The 14,537-nt window shown below is 45.2% G+C and overlaps 1 protein-coding gene across 2 annotated transcripts in view; it reads right to left on the reverse strand.

Annotated features, from left to right (window-relative positions):
* The window catches only part of zfhx3b (zinc finger homeobox 3b), a 179,486-nt gene that overhangs the window by 7,233 nt on the left and 157,716 nt on the right, over positions 1-14,537 (reverse strand). Inside the window, exons 7-10 of one of the 2 annotated variants that reach the window (XM_084061696.1) lie at positions 11,779-11,912; positions 10,681-10,881; positions 6,182-6,305; positions 249-5,924 (exon numbers count right to left, since the gene is read on the reverse strand). In XM_084061696.1, coding sequence (XP_083917822.1) covers positions 249-5,924; positions 6,182-6,305; positions 10,681-10,881; positions 11,779-11,912 — 6,135 coding nt within the window. Of the gene's footprint in view, positions 1-248; positions 5,925-6,181; positions 6,306-10,680; positions 10,882-11,778; positions 11,916-14,537 lie in introns of both variants that reach the window. The other variant, XM_084061695.1, reaches the window with a different exon arrangement.

Consider the following 14,537-nt stretch of genomic DNA (forward strand, 5'->3'; position numbering starts at 1 on the left):
TGTATTCATTAATATTACCATTAATAACAATGGGGAGTGTTGATATTATGAAAACATTACACTGGAGGCAGTTTTCATTCTCTAATTGATCAGTTGAATTCCCAAAGGACTGATAATGTATAACAGCTTGTCATTAGCAGTCATTAGCATATATCATTTGGGTTCATATAGTTGAGTTAAAAGCATAATTTTGCTTTATAAGTCCTGCCCTTCTGAAAAGTCAATTTGTAACATCCACCAAGACGTACCTGAATTAGATGAATTAAAGCTGGGAAGTGAGGGGCTACCCACCCCTGACAAGAGGACAGGGGGGATCCCTTGCAGATTTGGATAGGCTGACTGTAGATTCAAAGCCTGCATTGCAGGGTTATCGAACATGCCCTGCTGCATGGCTTGCTGCTGCGCCAGTCCCAGGACCTCATTGGCCTTCTTGATGCGGTCCATTTCTTGCTGCGCCATAAGTTGGCGAACGGTGGCTGGGTCAAAGTACTCTTTCTCCTTATCTAGCTGGCTCCCAATGGTATCCTTCACCTTAGAGATGTGTTGCTGGGAGAAGATGTGATCACGAACAGAGAGACGGGCACTGTACTTGACACCGCACAATGTGCACTCAGTCTTCGGCCCCTCGTATGATGTATGATTTATTCCAAAGTGCTTGGCCATGCTAAGCTTGGCCTTCTTCTCCTTGGCACGGGCATTCTGAAACCACACCTGAACCACCCTCTTTGGAAGTCCAATGTCATTACCAAGTACCTCACATTCTAGCATGGTGGGGGTCCTGTAGTCATTAAAGCAGGACTTAAGCAATTTCAGCTGGAGGTTAGTCATCTGAGTTCTGAAGCGCTTTTGTCCAGGACGGTCTCCACTGTCAATGCTCCTGGTGCCTGACGCACCAGGGCTTGGAGAACAGGGGTCAGCCAGGCTGGAGGTCTCACTGTAGTCAATTATATTTTCATTTTCATAGTCCTTGCAATAATAGCTTGTTGCAGGGCTCACCAACCCTGAGGACATCTGGTCATCATTTTCAAGGAGGGGCATTGTGCCCCCAGACTTAGACAGGAAATCGCCACTGTCGGCACGGCTGTGCTTTATATCAGCACTGTCATTGTCAGCATTGCCCTCGTCACCAGTGGTTGTGTCTGTGATGGCTGTGTTCACAGAGGAACAGTCGTCATTATCGAGTTTACTCGGATCAAAGCTGAGGTTCACAAGCCCAGAGGACATAGTTGGACTCTCAAAGTCCTCTATACCCTCAACTTTAATGGAAGATGGACTCAATAGGGCCCGGGGAGACAAATCCATGCTTTTGCTCACTGGTGACATGGAGGAGCTTTGTCCGTCATTATGAGTGGGGGCGAGTTGGGAGTAACTGGAGATATCCAAAGGATCCATTTTCAGTTGCAACCCTTCGTGGTCAGATAGCATTCCAGAGAGTGCTAGATTGTAGCCAGCTCGTTTGGCCTCGTGCCAATGACGGGAGCGAATGTGTGCCTCAAGGGCAGTTTTTGCTTTGAAAAGAGCCCGGCAAAATGGGCACCTACGGTGAGCTTGAGCTGGTCCTACTGCCCTGAACTGGCCTTTCCGCTCTCTGGCTCTTGTGTTTTGGAACCACACTTGCACTACCCTCTTTTTAAGTCCCACCTCATGAGCTATGTGGTCAAGCATTTTTCGAGTGGGATTGGAATCTAACAGGTACTTCTGATATAATATCTCCAGCTGCTCAGGTGTAATGGTAGTCCTGAGACGCTTATCTCTCTGTGGCTCCTCTCCACTGTTGGTGCTGTCATTCTCTCCTGGGCTCGTACCAGCCTTCTCCTCCAACTTCCTCTTCAGGGAGTTCATGGTAGAGGTAGGAGTGGATGGCGAAGTGGCAGAGCTGCTGGGAATCTGTGGCATGGCCCCAGAGAGGAGCTGGCTTGCCAAAAGCGGATTGCTGGGATCAAACAGCATGAAAGGCATGTCCATTGTGCGGTCCAGGAATTGAGGGTGAATGAACTGATTTTGCACAGAGAGGAAGTGTAATTGCTGGTGTTCCTGCCAGTGCTCAAAGGAGGGGAAGCCAACTTTGCACTGCTCACACTGGTATTGAATCATCTGCTGTGCCATCTGCTGTTGTGGGTTAGAGGTCAGGTGTGGATTGAGGCTCATGTGGGAGCTTTGAGAGGAGGCCTGGCTTGTCTGAGACGCAGAGGGACCACATTGTTGCTGCTGTTGAGAGAAGGAAGGAGATGAATGCTTTATGGACTTCGAGACCGTTTGACTCTTCTCCTCTCTTTGAGGTCTATGATGCTGAGTGTCAGATTGGGGCTGATGCATAATTTCCTGTTTAATAGAAGCTTGATTCTCTCTTGGATCAGCAGACATTTCTGGTAAATGTTTAGGTTTCTCGTCAAAAGAGTTTGAGGTGTTCGCTGGTGATGCCTCTTCCTTCTCAGAAGACGAGAGGTGTGAGAAGGCTGAAGTGGAGGGCGGGAGGGGGCAGAGGCTTGAGGAGGAAGGCATTGGAGTGTGACAGGAGGACCCAGAGGGGGTGTAGTATTCATGTGAAAGATCCATTGAATCTTCATTTTGGCTGTCATACTGCCCATCGTCATCTTCATCTTTGTAACAAAGCTTCTTTTGGTGTTTTATTAGGTCAAATATACGCTGGAAAACCAGACTACATTTCTTGCACTGGTAATTCAGATTTGTTGTCCGAATATAGCGGTCATTCGACAGTTCTCGCCTCTCACCTTCTTTTGACCCGTCGCCTTGGTTTTCGTAATTCTTTCTGGCCTTCTGCCGAGCATTCTGGAACCAAACAACAATAACTCGAGTGGGGAGGCTCAGAAGGTTGGAGAGCTGCTCAAACTCATCATCTTTAGGATATGCATTTGCATCGAAAAAGTCTTGAAGCACTCTTAGCTGGTAGTCAGTGAACCTGGTTCTGGATGATCTCTTACTTCCATAGCACTCGTGTACATGTTTCTGGGGCTCAGGGGAAGGGGGCTTTGAGTCAATTTTGGTATCTTCTAGAGTAGTTATTGGTGGGTTATTGAAATTGTATGGTGAGTCTTTGTTTCGCTGACGCTCTTTGAACAGGGTGTTTCTGAACCAGTGCTTGATGACTTTTTGAGGCAGGCCTGACTTGTCTGCCATTTCTTTGATCTGATCTTCATTGGGAGAGTTGTTGATATCAAAGTATTGTCTCAGGACCCTAAGCTGGTCATCAGTGATCCGCGTCCGTGGCCTCTTGTTCTGCTGCTGCTGTAGCATGGCTGGCGTGAGCTGCTGTTGATACAGCTGAGCCAGGTCTGAGGCTAGGCCTGACTCAACAGATTGCAGCTGCTGGGGGGTTAACTGAGAGGGCAGAGACTGGAGAGACATCGACTGCATCATGAGTGGAGAGAACAGAGGCAAATCCATTGGCATTGTTATCTGTGCCATGGAAACTTGGGGCTGTGGGGGCGGTACAGTTGGAGGAGTATGCGAGGGAGCAGAGACAGGAATGTTTGGTGTCGGAGCCCTCTGGGGTGGAGGTGGAGGTAGAGGTGGAGGAGGTGGGGGAGGTGGAGGCGGGGGAGGAGCAGGCGCAGCCTCTGGTGTCGGGGGCCTCAGTGGATAGAGTTTATCGTACTGCTCTCTGTATTCCTTAGCAAATCTCTCAAGGGATCGAAATGGAAAGAAGGCCTGGTGGATATGCTCCTGGTGGCTCTTTAGAATTAGTATGTTTGAAAACAACTTGCCACAGGCTTCACATTCCAGTTTCTCTAACCCCTCAATAGGATCCACCACTCTTGTTATTCCACCTGGACCACTTGATCCTGTGGGTCCAGCAGTCAAGGGTGTTTTTTTCTGAGCTTTCTGCTTGTTTTCATTGTATTGAATCACTAACTCAAAGCCAAAATTCTCCAGGAGGGCTTTGGTTGCATTTCCACGAGCATCTGAGGCAATCCTTGGTGGCGGCAAGCCAGCATCATGATTTGCGATTGAAGTCTGCTGTGCATCCTGCTTCTCTTTCGCCTTGTTGTCTGTCGAATCTTTAATGACATGTTCATCAGTTTTCTCAGCTGTGTCTTTATCTCTTTGCATTTCCCTTTCTTTCTCATTGTGGGAGGAAGGAAGTCTCTGCTTCCTTTCAGCCTGCTGGAGGATAGAAGCACTTTGTTGCAGTAAGGCCATCTGACTCTGGACCTGAGCCTGAGCCTGAGCCTGGGCATGTTGCTGCTGCTGCTGCTGTTGTTTCTGCTGCTGCTGCTGCTGATGTTGTTGTTGTTGCTGCTGCTGTTGTTGTTGTTGTTGCTGCTGCTGTTGCTGCTGCTGCTGTTGTTGCTGCTGCTGCTGTTGTTGATGCTGTTGCTGAAGGTGGTGATGCATCAGCTGCTGCTGCAGGCAGCTCTGCTGAGCCTGCTGGGCAGAGTTTTTTAGGTCCTCCAGCAGCGAAGAAGTGGACGAGCCTGCCAAGCTATTAAGGTTTATCTCTGGGTTTAGCTGAAATTCGGCACCAGGGATGTAGAAGGGGAAGAGCAACTGCTGTTGCTGCAGAGGGAGAAGAGCATCAGTTGTCATGGGGAAGTGCTGTAGAAGTGCTGGATTGAAGAGCTGTGATTGGATGAGGGCAGCCTGCTGTTGTAGCTCTTGCTGAAGCTGGGCTTGAGCTTGGGCTTGGGCCTGAGCCAGCTGCTGTTGCTGCTGTTGCTGCTGTTGCTGCTGGAGCTGCTGCTGCTGTCCCCTAGCGGACAACATATCAGCAAACTTCTTCTTTTTTGACTCGTGGTTCTCAGAGGGTGAGGGGTGGCAGCTCACTGAAGAGTTACCCAGGTTTTCAATGCTGTGAGATTGGCTCATGTGGTTGCTCCCATGAATGCTCTGTGTATGCTGAGACCCAGATGAGCTATGGTTGCTAGCACTAGAAGTTGAGTTAGTTGCTGGGCTTGGGCTGGATGTTGTCGTGCTAATACAGGATGCTCCGCCAGCCAGTCCAGAAGCACCCCCAGAGCTGGTGCTCCCTCCTGCTGCCTCAAGTTTGGCTGCCCGTGCTTTGGTCTGGTGTAGAACAGAGCGCATGTGTATTTCCAAGGTAGAACTCTGGCTATAAGCCACATTGCAAGTGCTGCACTTGAATGGCTTGTTGTCAGGGCTGCTGGTAGGCTCAGGCTGACCAGTGGTGGATTCCTGCAGGGCCCTCTTAACCTTGTGCAGGTGGGAAACAGAGTTATAGTGAACAAGAAGAATATTCTTCTGTGTGAAGGATTCTTTACACACAGTGCATTTGAATGGACGAGATGGATCCAAGAACTTCTCCATAGTGAAGTTCGGGCCCTTTCTAAATGGCAGAGCACGTTTGGGTTCAGATCCAGAATCTTCCAGCAGTGAGCCGGAGTCACTACCTGTCGGGCTTTGTTTTTCCTCTGGGTCACTTTCCTCTCCTTCCTTGTCATCCTCTACCAGGCCTGCATGCTCATCACCAAGTGATGGGTCACCCATGACCATGAGGTCTCCGTTCATCAACAAGCCCCCGTAAAGCTGCTGGATATCGGCTTCACTCAGCTCCAAGTGGCTAGTCTCCAGATGTTTCTTCAAGGCCTGTAGCGTTCTAAAGCTGCGTTGGCAGAGGCAGCACATGGTTGCTGCTCTGATCACATGGTACTGGGAATGGAGCTGCAGCTTCTCCACAGTCTTGAAGGCCAGACTGCACTGGTTGCAACGGTACTTGTAGACATGGCGATCCGAGACAGGCAACTGGGGCCTTTTGTTGTGAACCTCATTGAAGTGCATTTGGAGGGAGTTGGATGACTTGAAGACTTGGTTACAGCCTTTCTTCCAACACAGGAACCCTGTGGCGTCCTCCCTCCCTGACGGCTGATCCTCCAGAGGTGACTTACGAGCGTCACATATTTCGGTAGGAAGTGAAACCCCCTTCTCTGGCTCAGCATCAGATACATCTGTCAACAAATAAACCAGAAGGAAATAATATTTAAAAATACATCTACATTTGCAAAGGCGTTTGACAGAGCATATATTTCAGTTCACCTGATTCAATCTTGTGCTTTTCTGTTTTATGTAATAATTAAAATACTGATAGTTTTTTGTTCAGTACTGCCTGTCAGAAAGTAATATAAATAATTGAATAATGTATTTACGAACACAATACAAGGAATAATGTGATAATTAATTATTCTGATAACTGCAAGGAACTAACCAGTGTGTTTCTTTGTATCCTCTGAGTTGGAGTTGGCTGTGGCCTGAGGGGTGCTTTGGGCTTCTCTGTCTGGGCCAGGTACAGGTATAAACATACTGGCTGGCAGCACTTCAGTTGCTGTCACCTGGAAAACAACAGAGGGGAAGACTTATGTTAATAATTGTCTCAATTCAAAATACATAATCTTAAAAATGTTTACAAAATACACGTACAATAATTTCAGTCTCACAAAAGTCCTACAGAATTCCAAAGAATTGAATTTCAGCCAATTTCACACCACATACAATGTTAAATACTTTTGACTATAAGTGTATTTTAATCATGTGGATCCAACACTGTACACAAGCACGCATGCAGCACACAGGCACGCATACACACACTTAAATATATATAATCATATTACATTTTACTTTATTTGCAATCTCTGGAATTTGCACTTTGATCACTGCTGGTGTTTTGTCATGCGGCTGGTTCTGCTGCAGCCAATTAGTGAGATGGGCTGAAAGGTCTACCTTGGCCAACTGAAAAGCTTATTAGACAGCCTAATTAAATAATTCTTCCTTGAAGAAGGCCATCCCTTTCCAATGGAGACTGATGCATTGCTGGTAATCTAACTACTATCCATCTTGTGAAAATAGTCTTTGCTTATTTTAAGTTGGATCCAAAAACACAGGGTGCTGTTTTTTATCAATTAAATAAACAATGTTCCAAGTTAAGCAGAGATGCAAAATGAGATGAGAAAGTTTTCAAAACACAAAAGCAACAAGAAAAAATACATAATTAATTTGTTTCTACAACTTTAATGGGAACATTTCGAGGAGCAATTAATATTGATTTAAAATGGCCAAGAAGTGCTCAGGTTCTCTCTGCTCTCAAAAGGTTGAAGTCAATCATGTGTGAATGACAGCAGTCTCCCTTTATCCTTGCAACCCCCTCACCATGTTTCTTTATGGTTCTCTCTCGGATAGCCTCTTTTTAGCTCGAAAAAAGATGACAACTCATCAAATGCACTCATTAACTGACTCCTATTTAACAATAATGATTGGCTGAGATTGGAAGAGGCTGAGAGAGGGGGTCCTGTCTGCTTCACCTTCTTTCAATTAACTCCCCAAACAGAATAAATCAGCCTCACTCCCCATGATGCATTTCAATTCCCCACACACACACGCGCGCACACAACACACACACACACACACACACACACACACACACACACACACACACACACACACACACACACACACACACACACACACACACACACACACACACACACACACACACACACACACACACACACACACACACACACACACACACACACACACACACGCTGTCACCTTTCTGTTTCTATCCTGTACATCTATGAGAAGATGCTCCTCCTGGGTCACCTTAACCATATGAACCCTAGGGTAGATCAGCTATTTTCACCGTGCAACACTGTTGTGTGACAAAGTGCGAAGGTAACCTCAGGGGTTACGTGGTTAAACACCTATCACACTTATGGCGGCAATTTGTTCACATAAATGGAGCTAAAAAATAAACTACACTATGTCAGCTAATTGCCTACAGAACATTTCTGCATGGAGTTCAATGCCGTAGAGCAGTGGTTCTCAAACTTTTTCATGTCAAGGACCCCCAAATTGACACTTATTAGCCCACGGACCCCCAGTGGAATTATGCCAGGGATACCTATAAGAGAACATTTTTACGGCTCTAGCAGTGATTCTCAACCATTTTAATTGGACCCCCAGTTTGACATGCATTAGGCTACGGACCCCCATTTAATGGCATTTCTATATCTGGGACCCCAATTATATTGTAAAATAAATGTTAATTTAACTTGGTTAAATTTGGTTACAGACCCATAAGGGTACATTTAGTTCCTAACTATCCATCATTTAGCTGGGGACCCCCTGGAACTCCCTCAAGGACCCCTGGGGGTCCCCGGACCCCACTTTGAGAACCAATGTTGTAGAGCAGTGTAATGCTGAACACATACAATGCCATATAGCCTGTTATGTCATCTCCAAATAGGGCCCAGATCTACAGGGCAACAATGGCTCTGTAGGGCTCGAAGGTTAAGTGGAACAGTAAACGCTTTCCATTTCATCACTACGATTAGTGCAATCAGAAATGCACCAGAAAATAGCCAGCAGTTTTCCTTCTTCCAGTTTCTTTTTTTCTTTCCCTTCTCTCGCCATGTATTCCAAATGAAAAGTGGAAAATTAATGCGACCGGCATGGAGAGCCACAAAAACAAAACATGGTGGTGATTTACATTACAAAGTGGACTGTTTCTCGACAACCATTTCATTAGGCGATGAGAGGCAGGAGCAGAGAGTATCCCAAGGTCACTTTTAATTTGGACAGCCTAATTGGCAAACATAGTTCAAAATGGCTATCATCCAGCCAGACTCGGAATTAATGAAGCACAATTATTTTCATTACCCCTATCTTAGACAGACAGAAAATTAGACATATAGTGGGAGAGAGAGAGAGAGAGAGAGAGAGAGAGAGAGAGAGAGAGAGAGAGAGAGAGAGAGAGAGAGAGAGATGAGGTGCAGGAGAGAGAGGGAGAGCAAAGGGTGGGTAAATGAAGGGTGAGACTGAGTGCATCTTTATGCATGGATGGCATGAAATAAAAGTCACCTATTTCAGAATTCATTTGGCTCCTTTGCTAGACATATGAATGGGATAAAGTACATTTCCATCTACATTCACCAGTTATAAAAAAAAAAAGGTGCAGTCTTTAATGGGCATTATATTGCCTCTCCTGTTCTACCGTGTGCCTCTTGCAGTGGCTCAGTACATTACTATCTCTATAAAAAATTAAATAAATAAATTGAGCCTCCTTCCATACTAATGCGGTTGCCATTTGCTTTCCTGTTTGGAAGGTAAGATGTCTAGTAGCAGACAGAACGTTGGGAACCTTTTATTGAGTGATTGCCCAGCCAGCTATTGAGCTCTGCGGGCTAGACAGAACAAACATCAACATTTGTTCAGTCATTTACAAGACAACAGGGCAAATACAATTTTATTTCCCCTCGATGAGGATTAAAAGAAAGTAAGCGGTGTGTCCTGTCTGGGCAGAGAGGGCAGCCATCGTCTTGTACTGCATCACTGTTGGTATAAATCTATCTTTTGGAATGATAGTTAAACATCATGGGAGTCAGACTATGCACATTACTGTGCGCAACAAAGCTCATGGGTGTTAATCTAATGATGCATTTGTACATTCTCAGAGTTAACTGTAAGTCATTAATTGATATAATTTTGCTGTGTATAAGGAGAGTTGAGAGCTTTTAGACAGTGATTTTTGCTTTGGGCGGTCACGCTTCTTAACCTTTCTGTAACAATCAATGAATACATTTTTCACATGAGATTCGGATGGCTACATTAATAGGAAATAACATATTTTTCTCTTGCCTGAAGTTGCATTTCATTGAAAGGGAAAAGACTGTTTATTTATTTTTTATTCAGCTGTAGTACAATTATTTCAACATTTTCATAATGGTAGTATTTTGAATAGCACGTAAGTGATCAGAGTCAAGATAAGAATTTAAATGAACCAATAGACTGACTGGGAGGTAAAATATAATACAAAATTATCTGTCCCCTTCTCCAGACTAACTATGATTATGAACGCGCTGGGGAAAGGGCTCACCATTAGGGGCAATGCAGGAGAGGAGAATAATCTGGCAAACAGCATCTAGCAGGCTCCGCTGTATCTGACATCCAGTAAGTCAATGCGATGGCCTGCAGCCATTTCACAATTAACAGCAGCCTTTGTGTTTTGATAAAGGCTCAAATGTCATCAATTTAGCGGATGGGAGACAGGAGAGACATCCTTCATTAGAGCCAGGGAGCCAGTTCAGGGAAAGAGGTGGAGGGGGGGGGGGGGGGGGGGGGTTGCTAAGAGTGAGTGAGTCACTGAGTATAGGATACAGCACGCATGACTGAGGTCTTATGGCCGAAAATAGCTGATCTGCAAGCTCACAATGTGTTAGGATGTTACGCGTTGTCGTACGACAAAGGATCAGGCGATAAATCAGGCATATTATGGCAAACTACGGTGAACTCTGACAGGCTGAAATGTAATACAGACGTAGACAATAGCAGCATAAGACAGTACAACAACTTCCCTGTCTCTGAAATGTGGAACAATGCCCGGAGTGATAGAATGGGGTATATGGGTAATAATGAGAACTGTACAGTGTGACAAAATTGGAAACTTAAAGGTAGGGTAAGTGATATTTTTTTATTTTATTTATTTTAGTTTTATACTACATCAGTTTGTAACCAAACGGGCCCGTAATTTGTACTCACTCACAAGTTAAATTAACACTGTTGATGTGCACGCACGCACGCGCGCATGCACACACACACACACACACACACACACACACACACACACACACACACACACACACACACACACACACACACACACACACACACACACACACACACACACACACACTCTCATGCATAACTCACCGTGGCAATAAGCTTTTCCACACAGTCGGGCGCCACACTGTGGAGGTGTGTGAGGTGAAACTGCAGGTGGATCTTGTTGTTGAGCATGTCCTGGCAGAGCGGGCAGCGGAACATAGGCTGGACAGAGTGCTGCGTCATCACGTGCATTCTGAGCCGGTTCAGGTCCGTGTTGGTGAATTTGCAGTAGGGGCACTGGTACATCTGGGGCAAGGCGAGAAAGGGGCAGAACATGTTTTTTCTTCACTCCACTAGGAACTTTTCATTATCTCCCATAAGCGAGACATCTCGCTCATACTAATCAAATAACCGGGGTTACATTCGTAAACCTTTAGTTTCTATCCTGTCTTCCCTTGCTCGTCTTTCTATCTCTATTCTTCTTCCCCTTTTCCGGAAAACAACAAAACGATGGAGCTTGCACAAAAAAAAATATTTCACCTACTTGTCTACACCTGTAAACCTATGATGTGACAATAAAGCTGATTCTGATTCTGATTCTGGGGTGGAAATGAGAGAGAAATGACATCCAGAGAGATTAGTCGGATGAGGAGATGAGCATGGTGGGCCCTCGCTCAGTGGGAGGACTGGTGCTGTAGATCAGGGGGGAGAGATGGACCCCCCTCCTCCCCTTCAGCAGCCAGGTCCCTCTGATCACAGACCAGTGGGTAATACTGTGCACCACTGAGTCTTGGCACACACTTCAAAGTGCTCTCATCTGTCAAATGCTATATTGATTTTCCACCTTTTGCACAATTTGCAGTGCAACTGCAGCAGACAGGCAAAACTAATTTTAAGGAGATTTTGAAAAAAAAAGATAGAAAAAAGAATACATGCATAATGTAATAAAGGTCTGCTTCATTTTCAGATGTCTAAAAATGCTAAGAAGCACGTCTTCCCATTCCTGTTCTTATCAGATGTGCAAGTGTAAGGCTTGTAATGAGGGCAGAGTAATTGAGGATGCGATAACCTTCTTTGATAAGCCAAAAAGGGGGGTGGGGGGGAGAAAAATCCCAAATTCAAAGAGCTGGAGAAGCAGATTTATGGACAATTTAAGGTGCTAATTTCTTCAGAATTCAGTAGAATTTTTCGTGGTCCTCTCACCTGCTCCGCAGCACCTTTGTCAGCCGTCCGAGGACGCTTGGAGGAGAGGGGGCTCTCTGAGGTCTCTGACCGCGAAGAGGGCCTTTTAGAGGGGACCGGGGAATTTGTTTGGTCCCTTTCCAAATGGCTGGACACTGCTAAACAACACATATGCACACACACACACACACACACACACACACACACACACACACACACACACACACACACACACACACACACACACACACACACAGGGAAAAAAACAGAAAAGCAGACATGTCAAGACAAGGTGAGGACTTATCACCCTTGGAAGAGGTCAATCAATAACACTGTGGATGAAGGGCTTTGAAACGTCTCTCTTAAAATGTGATATAACTGTATTTAACAGGAAACTGTTGATCAGCTAACTCCTGACACTCCCTCTGAATCACCACAGTCTTTTTACTTGCCATCGCTGAGGGACTTACAGCCAACGCGCTTTGACACGCCGTCTCTCCCAATGTTGGATCGTATGGACATCAGACAACGCCACAGACAGCTAATCAAAACATTAGTTTGCCAGGTTGGGCAGGTTTACGTTTCACTCTGCCGTGGGTTCCATATCTGAGGGCTTCACCAGACTTGAAAAGAGGCACAGGTCCCCTTTCTATCTCATCAGACAGCACTATGGTGAAGCCATATATGGTCATCTAAAAATGCAATTTGAATAACACTTTTTTCCCCCTCTATAATGATTTGTCCTTGTGTTCTCCGCTGCTCTAAACATTGGTATGAAACACTTGCATACACTATGTGGTGCTCATGTGTCTTGAGTAACAGCTCATTTACGTCTTCGGTGCTCATGCAAACGGCAACAAAAGGTGCCTATATATAGTAACAATATTATTATAATAAAGTGACCCTGACAGCGATAAGACAAGCCAACAAGAAAATCTAAACAGTACACTCTCTTCAAAAGGTTTACAGTAAACACTGTCTTTATTTTCAACCAGCTTGTTACTGTACATGATTCTAGCAATCAGTCAGCGTAAGCAAATTGAAAACCAGCTGAGGAAGAATCTAAGATTAATTTTATTTATTCCAAGGCGCTCATGACCAGTGGATGACCAAAAGAACATTTCAGATTAACCCGTTACCAAAGATATAGGTTCCTATGCTGAGGATGTGGTAATATCCTGAAATCCTAGTGGAAATGGTGACCTATAGCCTGACCATTCTTGGAATATCCCCCTACTATTTGTGCTTACACAGCAAGTGAGCACAGCAAGTGCAGACACAGCAAATGAACTCTTACACCGGTATGAAACGCTTGCATACAGTATGTGTCTTGAGTAACAGCTCATGTAAGCAACAACAAAAGGTACCTCTATATAGTAACAGAATATTATCATAATATTAATATTATAGCATGAATATCCCCTTGGTCTTTGTGCCTACGCAGCAAGTCAGTACCAGTGCATTGCTCTACTTAATTAGAACTTGTGTAACCAGCCACCCTCCTCCATTGTATTGTATTAGAACTAACAGACACCAACCTCCTCCTGCCATCAAAACCAAACTGTGTATACTTCAGTGGTTCTGAACCTTCTTTGAGCTCTGAACCACTAGCATATTTCAAAGTATCTTCAAGGACACGGACCAACCAAAGCCACCTCCCAACAACAATCTATATTTAGTATATAACAAGATAGACCCCCCCCCCCCCCCACACACACACACACACACACACACACGCACACGCACACGCACACACACACACACACACACACACACACACACACACACACACACACACACACACACACACACAGTACACAACTGTACCTATTAGTTCAAGATTTTTATTAAATTTTATGGACTTGAAATAGTATTTAACCACACTTTTGATAGATTTTAAAACATTTTCACATGGACCACCTGCAATTATACCATGGACCACTAGTGGTCCGTAGACCACTGGTTGAGAAACAGTGGTTTAAGACACAATAATATATAAGATGGCATATAGCCACATCCTAGGCTTTCAGTTAGTGTAGCTCTGATAAAACAAAGCACATTTTTCAAAATAGCTAGAGGGCATTACACTGCTGCTTAGCCAAATATACCCACGGTGTACGAAGCAGTCATGCTTTAGTGCTCAGAGTCGTGTGTTGAGATATAAAAAGGGGCTAATTGTCAGGTAGCTGCTCATCTTTGACGAAACTTCCTTTCTCTACAGTCCGTGCAGGCGTCAAGTACTCGCCAGCAAGACGTATCACACAGCTAATCCTTTTAATACAACCTACACCAGTATGAACAAAACCGTGGGTTTTTCCTCTCCTTCCCCACTAAGCAAGGCCTCACAAGATCAGCTTTTGCTCAACTAACCAGAGAACTGCTCTCCTTTATAAAAAGCCAAGGAGAAAGGGAGGATGAGAGAGATAGAGAGATAGAGAGAGAGAGAGAGAGAGAGAGAGAGAGAGAGAGAGAGAGAGAAAGAGAGATAGATAGATAGACAGAGAGAGAGAGGGAGAGAGAGAGAGCGGGAGGGAGGGAGGGAGGGAGTGGTAGCGCGAAATGAAACAGAGGCAGCATCACAGCTGAGCAGAAATAACCAGCTAAGCTGTAGCTCGTAAAGGAGCCAGCATGGTGGAACTGGAAGTAACTCAGCGCCTCACCGCCGGTGGAAAGAATTCACTGTGAAACTTAAGGAGGTGTCTTGCCGACCTCTAACGAGCCCATAAAGAGTTAAATTTGGCCTGATTTGTACAGTGCTGGAAGGGCAAATTGAGAACAGG

This window comes from Gymnoscopelus microlampas (genome assembly GCF_963454915.1).
Source record: "Gymnoscopelus microlampas genome assembly, chromosome: 1".
NCBI lineage: Eukaryota > Metazoa > Chordata > Actinopteri > Myctophiformes > Myctophidae > Gymnoscopelus > Gymnoscopelus microlampas.